We start from the raw sequence: 8,916 nt of genomic DNA on the forward strand, positions 1-8,916 counted from the left end.
GCGTGGTGGCATGCTCCTGTAATCCCAGCTACTTGGGAGGCTGAGGCAGGGGAATTGTTTGAACCAGGGAGGTGGAGGTTGCAGTGAGCTGAGATCGCACCACTGCACTCCAGCCTGGGTGACAGAGTGACTGAGAGCAGAGAGACTCCATCTCAAGGAAAAAAAAAAAAAAAGAATTTAGCTGCCCAAGATCTACTGCTGTTTGTAGTTATCTATAGATTCTTAATGATCAGGAAAACAATTTTTGATTTGACTGGGAGTGAATGCAGCATTTAGATGTGTCAACCTGAAATAATGAAAAGGGTCAGAATCGTGTTCTAAAGAGTTTATTCAAGCGAAAAGCTGGTTAATAGCCATTCCAGCTCACGCAGACTCCAGAGAAATGGGGTCAGTGCTCTGAAGTTAAAATTAAGTTCTTGCTTTTATAGGAAGAAGACAAAGAAATTTAACAGTATTACAACATTTTTCTATACAAGGTTGGTTTGAGAATTACAACACATTAATTCATTTGTTTTCTTTTCCATACAGCTTGTTTTCTTTATAGAGGATTTTCGTTTCCAATTTAAAAGATTGTATTTAACATTTCATCTTAAGATAATGAGATAGTCATTAAGTCTTTGCCTGAGAAAGGTAAGAGGGAGGCTAATCTATAATGAAGATTAACAATGGAGAGGGAAGAGGTTTTCCCTGACACTCTTCAGTCATTTACAACATTTTACAAACCAATACAGGTAAGAAAGAAGGTCTATAATCAGAGAAACAAAGTTTACAGCTGCCTGGTTACAGCTGCCTAGGATATAGCTGCTTTTCAGGCCCCATAATCACATTCTTTTAAGGCTCATAATAATTTGGAGTTCCAACAGCTTAGATTTCAAATTACTTAATATCACAACTGAATTCCACAGGTGCCACTATAAATATACACTGAATTAAAAATACTCTAGTAATGAGTCCTCTAGTCCTCTGTGCTTTTAAAACTAGAGCTAGAAGAAAAAACGATGGTACTGATTATAGAACTTACCTTAAAACAATGCTAAAATTGTTTTAAATGTGGTTTCCCAGAAGTAATTTAAGTAGCACCTGATACTTTACGAAATGTTAAAATAATCCTATTTAATACAGTACTAGTCTCCAAGAAAAAAATTACATTGGCTACTAGTCACTTTTAGGGAATTGTGTAAATCTGTCCCTCTTCTTGACAGAATTAATGAACAATACAGGTAAGGAAGAAAGTCAATGAGATGTACAAAAATTAGCAAGGGAATATTTTAAATTGCTTCTTATGTAAACATTAAGTAACAACTTAGAAGACAAATAGTTATTATTTTCTGAATGTCTGACTTCCTAGGGGTGGCATAAAAGGGAAGGACAAATAAAGCCCAGTTCAGCAGGCCAGGATCTAAAATTAAACCATGAGTAAAATGCTTAGGGTCCAATGTTCATTTTGTTTTGTAAAGTGAAGCAAGGCAAGCTAGAGGTTTTGCCTGGAGTGATATAAATTATTATACTAAACAGCTTCTTTCCATTATCTAGAAAAAACCCAACCAATTACACTTTAGAAGTCACGTTGAGCAGAGATTCCAACATAATCCATAAAGTTGATGTAGTATCCCAGGAGTTAACAAAGTACAAATGTTACTGTTTAATTAATACAGCTTCAATTATACTGTCAATGTTGTATTAAAAGACATTCCTCCTAGACTTTTCTGGTGTACACAGAAATATGCTTTTCTAAAGCACCAGCTCTCAATGAAAAACATCCTGTAAACATCTGTCTCTTTATAATATCTGTATGATATGCGCAGAAAATAGCGAGTGAATACTTTAGATTGCTTCTTATTTAAATATAATACATAAATGCAACACACTAGCGTAGGTAGTATCCTAGCTCAGAAAAAAACAGCTGTTATAGACATTCCATGATTGTACATCATGGAAACTTGAAAACAGATTATTAAGTGATAATGGGGAATTGATGCTTTCATAGGTGGAATGATACTGTGGTTATGAAGCAAATGTCCTCATTCTTTTTTTTTTTTTTTTTTTTGAGGCGGAGTCTTCACTCTGTCCCCCAGGCTGGAGTGCAGTGGCACCATCTCGGCTCACTGCAAGCTCCGCCTCCCGGGTTCGCGCCATTCTCCTGCCTCAGCCTCCCGAGTAGCTGGGACTACAGGCGCCGCCACCACGCCCGGCTAATTTTTTGTATTTTAGTAGAGACGGGGTTTCACCTTGTTAGCCAGGATGGTCTCGATCTCCTGACCTCGTGATCCGCCCGCCTCGGCCTCCCAAAGTGCAGGGATTACAGGCGTGAGCCACCGCGCCCGGCCAAATGTCCTCATTCTTAGGAGAGATATGCTGAATTATTTAGGGTGAAGCATTTTGATGTCTGCAACTTACTCAAATAGTATTACGAAAAGGCATATCTATATGGCTTTGAAGGCTTTGAAGGCCAAGAAGGCAGTGTTGCAAGGTGTCCACAGCCACAAAGAAAAAGGTCTGTAAGTCACCACCTTCCCACAGCCCAAGACACTGCGACTCAGGAGACAGCCCAAATATCCTCGGAAGACCGTCCCCAGGAGAAACAAGCTTGACCACTATGCTATCACCAAGTTTCCTCTGCCCACTGAGTCTGCCATGAAGAAGATAGAAGACAACAAAACACTTGCGTTCACTGTGGATGTTAAAGCCATCAAGCACCAGATCAAACAGGCTGTGAAGAAGCTCTATGACATTGATGTGGCCAAGGTCAATGCCCTGATTAGGCCTGATGGAGGAAGAAGGCATAAGCTCCACTGGCTCCTGATTACAATGCTTTGGATATTGCCAACAAAATTGGGATCAACTTTGTTGCTGACCCAACAAAACTGGGATATTGCCAACAAAATTGGGGTCATCTAAACTGAGTCCAGCTGGCTAGTTCTAAATATATGTATCTTTTCACCAGGTACGTGCCTCTTTGTCAACTTCTGTTTGGGCTGGGGATGCCACTCACAGGTACTGAGGTTGTAATGGGGCCTGGGAAAGACTCCTGTTCTTCTTATCCTTTTGGAACACTCACTCTGCCACTCCACCATGCTTGATCACTGAAGAGATCTTTGTGACTAGAGCTAGTTGTCCTAGGAAAACCAGAACTTGTCTCCATAGTAGAGGGAAGAAAACAAGAAGCTGCCGGATGGCAGTGGCTCACGCCCACCATCACTTTGGGAGGTCCAGGTGGGCAAATCAGTTGAGGCCAGGAGTTCAAGACCAGCCTGGCTAACATGGTGAAACCCCATCTCCACTAAAAATACAAAAATTAGCCGGGCGTGGTGGTGGGCACCTGTAGTCCCAGCTACTCAGGAGGCTGAGGCAGGAGAATCTGGGAGGTGAAGGTTGCAGTAAACCGAGATCTGGCCACTGAACTCCAGCCTGGGTGACAGAGCAAGACTCTGTCTCAAAAAAAAAAAGAAAGAAAGAAAAAGAAAAAAGAAAAGAAGAGGCTTTTCTTTTATCCCTGGAAGAGGCTGTGTGTGAATCCGATGCCCACAGTTTGAAGGGGATTAGCATTCATTTCAGGGGAGTGTGGGTTGGCTGGCTTTCGGGTAGCACTTTGACCTCGCACGCCCATCTACTATGTCCAACTGGTCTGTCTGCTTCTCTCAGCCCTTATCCAATAAAGGACAAGAATTTAAAAAAAAAAGAGTGGGAGTGAGGGGAACAAAGGGCTTTTTTTTTTTTTTTTTTATATACAGAGTCTTGCTCTGTCCACCAGCCGAGTCCCATCTCGGCTCACTGCAACCTCCATCTCTGGGGTTCAAGCAGTTCTCCCACCTCAGCCTCCCTAGTAGCTGGGATTACAGGTGCGCCCCACTATGCCCAGCTAATTTTTGTATTTTTACTTGAGATGGGGTTTCGCCATGTTGGCCAGGCTGGTCTCGAACTCCTGACGTCAGGTGATACTCCCGCCTTGGTCTGCCAAAGTGCTGGGATTACAGGTGTGAGCCACCGCGCCCAGCCTTTCTTTTTTTTTTGGAAATGGGGTCTTCTCTGTTGCCCAGACTGGAGTGTAGTGGCGTAATCACAGCTCACTGTGGCCTTGATCTTGATCTCCCAGGCTCAATCGATCCTCCCACATCAGCCTCTGGAGTAGCTGGGATCACAAGTGCGGGCCATCAAGGTGGTCTAATTTTTTTTTTTTAAATTATTATTTGTAGAGATGAAGTCTCTCTATGTTGCCCAGGCTGGTCTCCAACTCCTGGGCTCAAAGGATTCTCCCGCCTTGCCCTCCCAAAATGCCAGGATTACTTCTTCGTTGCTTAGTCAAGAACACTATGAAGAACTTTTGAGTAGTAACTTCAGCTTACCCTTTGGGTTTGCATGTATGCTGTTAGTTTTTTTTTTTCTTCTGTTGTACAAAGGTATTATTTACCTTGTGCAGTTTCAGCTCCACCCAGGCGCAAGCAGCTCTTAGTCACGCTTAAGTTCAGCAGCCACTCTAAGCTAGCCTGAGGAGATAAAGTCCACACTTGATATAGTTCTTTACATTCCTGCAATGTCACACAGGCACATTCACTTTCAAAATGCAGAATAGTTTGGTTTGCATTTTTCTGCCAGTTTTATCTCCATTTAGAACCTGTGGTGGTGGTTTCTTTTTTGCCAAGATAACCCCAGAGACGAACTTTTTTTTTTTTTGACTCCTGGCACACCCCAGGAGGACTTTTGTAATCTTTTTGCCCAACCACCCAATGCTGAATTTTACTTCGATCTGACTGTACTTAACTTTACTTCTTGAAACAACTAATTTCATTCTGCAGTTTAAAAAGCAAATCCAGTAAGAAACTCAGAATCACAACTGTAGGCTCTTTCGTAGTTATCCTAGCGTTAAAAAAGATGCAAATTTAGATGAGAACCGTGTGTACCAGGGGGCTGTGATATCATTTTAAAAGTAAACGAGCACACAGTGAACAATGCAGTGCTGCCACTAATATTCAATACCTACTGCACAACACTTCAAATTACAGTTTAGTTTCTTCGCTACCAGGATCCTAGCGACATAGGCTGGAAGCATTCCAGTGCTTCTCGACTGTAATTGAGTTGGCTATGAGAGTCCATCAAAGGGTCTGCAGGACCCCATTTAGTTTTAGCAACTGTGGCTGGTGTCCAGGAATGTGTTCATGCGATCTGAAAGTAAGCCTCTGGCTTAGGACAGCTGGGGGGAACCAATTTGGTCTTAGGAGGGTCCCTGCAGAGTGTTTGAGTCGCAAGGCGGGGCGGGGCAGGCCGGGAGAAGGCTGCATGCTCCCAGGCGCTTCCTTTACCAAGATGGCTTCGACGCCCCGGCCCACAGGGGCGGCCATCTTGGTAAGGGTTGGAGAGGCAGGATGAGGGAGGCCGCTGCTGGCCCTGCTGTGAGATTCGAAGGTCATAATAAGGGAGTGACCCGGCGACGACTCGCCCCAAGGATGGCGAGGCGGCGAGCGCTGAAGCGCTGCCTGCAGCTGCTGGCACCCTCGGCGGAGCCGGCGAGGCGGGCGGGGGGTCGGAAGAACACGGCCACCAGCCGCCGAGGCCCCTCCCGCTACGCGGGGAAGCTTTGCAAGGGGACTCTGTGGCCGGAAGCCGAGGAACAGAGGCGGCGCGCGCGCCCAGCCATCCCCATTGCAAGGTGAGTCCGCGCCCCCGCGCTCTCACCCCGCCTCTCTGGCCGCGCGCCCGCGGCCCGGGATCCCGAGTGCCCCGCAGCTCCGTGGTTTCTCTGGGACCTCGCGGGAGGCGGTTTTCTCCCGCCTGCTGTGTGGCCTCTCTGCTGCCTCATCCAGGGTCTCTGGGCAGAGCAGTCCACACTCCCGAGCCTGGGGTGGTTTGGGATTCTTCGGCGAAGTGGAGCGGTCTGAGTGGGTTTCCCGGTCCCCGAGCCCTCCCTCATCCCGGAGATGCCGCACTTGTGAGCGACAGGGCTTCATTTGAATTTTCGCACCTCGCGAGTTGCGGAGCCTGCATCTCAGAAGCTGCCTGGGTGAAGAGCCACAGCATTATTTTTTTTTCTCTTTGGGAGAGTAGCTGTCTGGGATTTGATTGAGATTCCATCTTCCCTGCAAATTACCAGGTTCCATCTTCACTGATAGGAATACATGTGGGTTTATCTTCTTTCGGTTGTATGTAAATGAATGGGTCCACAACTTCCTCCTAGCAACTTATTGTTGCTTCATCTAGAGTATTTATCTTCTAAAAATCCATTCCAACAGGTTTCTCCCCTTTTATTTTGGAATAAGTGTACTTATTTAACTATGGAATGGAAATGAAGAGCAAAAAAAAAAAAGGGGGGGGCTAGCTGGGGAGCGGTGGTGGAAGGCTGTGCTTTCTTGAGTTTTCTGTTCTGTGGTTGCTTGCTTCTTATAAATTGGGTATTATTGCGGGCTTTTCAGAACACGTATTCAGATAGGTTTTTGTTTTTTTTGTTGTTGTTGTTTGTTTTTTGCTTTTCTTTTTTCCAAGCTAGAACTCGATATGGTCCTGGTAGTTGAGGTAGATACTCTTCCATGGGTTCCGGGATCACATGCATCGTTATACCTCAGTTAAACCTGGAAAATATTAAGGGAGTGAGTAAAGTTTATCGACCTTTTAAAAAGTCATTTCGTTCTTGTCTTTGCCTTTAGTGTACGTTGTTATATATACATGTTATAATACGAATGACTCACCTGGTTGGCTTTGGCTTAGCATGAAATGTTTGCTACTTGATAATTCTGATTAATTTGTCAAGGAAGTCATTCCTGAGATGCAGTTCTTCAAATTGAGAAATAATTTCCATGTTTGTTAAAAAATGGAAATCTCTATAACATTTCCATTTCTATTTTCAGTTACATTGGTTATGAATTAGCCGCAGACATGGACTTCGTTTAGAAAGAAGTTATGTAATCTTTAAAAAGAAAAGATTACCTGTATCCCACAATAGTGTGATTTTTGTTGCAAGAAAATACTAGGTCTGTTAAAGAAGAAATTTAGGGTAAAAGTACTTATTTAAAATAATAATTTAAGAGAGAGATTGAGGGGTTACAATTTTTTAAGTCAACTGAAAATATAGTCAGGATTTTCAGAGATTTTATTTTGTTAACGTTCTGCAGGCTTTCCTGCTACAAGAATTATAGTAAGTCTCCAAGAGACAAAAATACTTAGTGTGTTTCTCATACCCTTATTTTCACTCATAATTCCAAATTATATTTTAGAAATCCTATATTGCAAAATTCTAATTTTAAAATTAGTTCAGTTATAACTATATGAAGAACATTTTAGCATAAGCATTCCATCGCAGGATTTTGGTTATGCTTTAGTTGATACAATCATCCTTGTGTTTGTTTGAAAGGGGTATTATGTTACTTTGAGTGTTGGTGAGTTTGGAAAACTGAGGGGATTTTTATGAACATTTAGTCTGTGTTTGGAAAAGCAGCAGTATTTGCCTTTAATTTTGTAGTTTTATTCTGCTTTTTCTTTGTAGTGATGGATAGCTGTGGATATAGTGAGTTTTTCCATTGCTTTCTACGCTTTCTAAATAAGAGTATAGCTATAGCTGGAGGACCGTTAATCTGGGCTTTTTAGGTTGAAATGCATACACGTAAGTGTTTTCATTGAAGTATTATTAGGGAAATGAACTGTGTGTATAATTAATCTTTAAAGAGCGCTTTTATTCTGGAGGCCTGTGAGGGCATGCATAAAACTGTCATTAAAATATCACTCGTGATTTCTAGCATAAGGTTCAAGTAATATATCATTTGAACGCCTAAACTACTGAAGAATTCTGTCTACAATTTATAGTGCTTTGCTTGATTTGCCTTTTGAATTTATTAACCATTTATTGTGTATTTAAGTATTTTACTAACAGACTTTGGAGACAGATTACATATGAACTCATATATCCCCAGGGGCAGTTTTATGTTAGAGATACAGTCTTCTGCCACCTCAGCTGGTTAAAAAATGTATTATAACTTTATCATTTACAAAGCTCTTTCAAGTATTTTAAATATATGTATATATCAAGAGAGTTTGATTTTATAGATATAAAATATGAAATTATTAGCCTTGTTCCACAGATGAGGAAAATAGGACGCCGAGAGCCTGGGAGAGTCTGGTGATTTGGCCAAGGTCCCTTAGCTCAGCAGCCCCAGGCTTCAGCAGAATATATACACTGCAGACTCATGTTACACCGGGGTTCCAATGAAGCGAAAGTGGAGGAGTGTGGATCAGCAAGCGTTGGTCAGCAACACACTCATAGATTGCACCCCTGCCTTTGGGTATCAGGTCGTGAATGGTCAGTGCTGTTGGCTATGGAGGCACAGGTCTGGCATATAGATGGATCAGCATAATTCAAAATCTTGATTGAAAAACAACTCAGTTTGTACCTGCTACCTGGAACAATCCATTTTTCCTCTTGAAGGCGCAGACTCTTGTGTTTTATCTAATTTGGGCACCTTCCCAGATTAAGGGACAGTAATATATTGATTGAACAATAAATAATGAATGCCTGTAGACTTATGTGTGATTTTGTAATCTCTCTCAGTTACAAGAATGAATAAAGAAACACCAAGCTTTCTCATTGTTACTAGCACTCTTTTTTTTTTTTTTTTTAAATTTATTTATTATTATTATACTGTAAGTTGTAGGGTACATGTGCATAACGTGCAGGTTTGTTACATATGTATACTTGTGCCTTGTTGGTGTGCTGCACCCATCAACTCGTCATTTACATCAGGTATAACTCCCAATGCAATCCCTCCCCCCTCCCCCCTCCCCATGATAGGCCCCGGTGTGTGATGTTCCCCTTCCCAAGTCCAAGTGATCTCATTGTTCAGTTCCCACCTATGAGTGAGAACATGCGGTGTTTGGTTTTCTGTTCTTGTGATAGTTTGCTAAGAATGATGGATTCCAGCTGCATCCATGTCCCTA

The 8,916-nt window shown here is 42.5% G+C and overlaps 1 protein-coding gene and 1 long non-coding RNA gene across 10 annotated transcripts in view; one reads left to right on the plus strand and one right to left on the minus strand.

Annotated features, from left to right (window-relative positions):
• Positions 1 to 5,066: 5,066 nt before the first annotated feature.
• The window catches only part of NAPEPLD (N-acyl phosphatidylethanolamine phospholipase D), a 50,458-nt gene continuing 46,608 nt past the window's right edge, over positions 5,067 to 8,916 (plus strand). For 4 of the 8 annotated variants that reach the window (XM_009203578.4, XM_003896419.5, XM_009203584.4 and 1 more), the window contains exon 1: positions 5,067 to 5,644. In XM_009203578.4, coding sequence (XP_009201842.1) covers positions 5,361 to 5,644 — 284 coding nt within the window. In that variant the 5' untranslated portion in view covers positions 5,067 to 5,360. Of the gene's footprint in view, positions 5,645 to 5,676; positions 6,113 to 6,489; positions 6,579 to 8,916 lie in introns of those variants that run through there. The other 4 variants (XM_009203579.4, XM_009203581.4, XM_009203586.4 and 1 more) reach the window with 4 other exon arrangements.
• The window catches only part of LOC103883134, a 28,142-nt gene continuing 25,445 nt past the window's right edge, over positions 6,220 to 8,916 (minus strand). For both annotated transcript variants that reach the window (XR_645252.4, XR_001901090.3), the window contains one exon: positions 6,220 to 6,560. This is a non-coding gene — a long non-coding RNA (uncharacterized LOC103883134). The remainder of the gene's footprint in view (positions 6,561 to 8,916) is intronic.

This window comes from Papio anubis, chromosome 4 (assembly GCF_008728515.1).
Source record: "Papio anubis isolate 15944 chromosome 4, Panubis1.0, whole genome shotgun sequence".
NCBI classification, from domain to species: domain Eukaryota; kingdom Metazoa; phylum Chordata; class Mammalia; order Primates; family Cercopithecidae; genus Papio; species Papio anubis.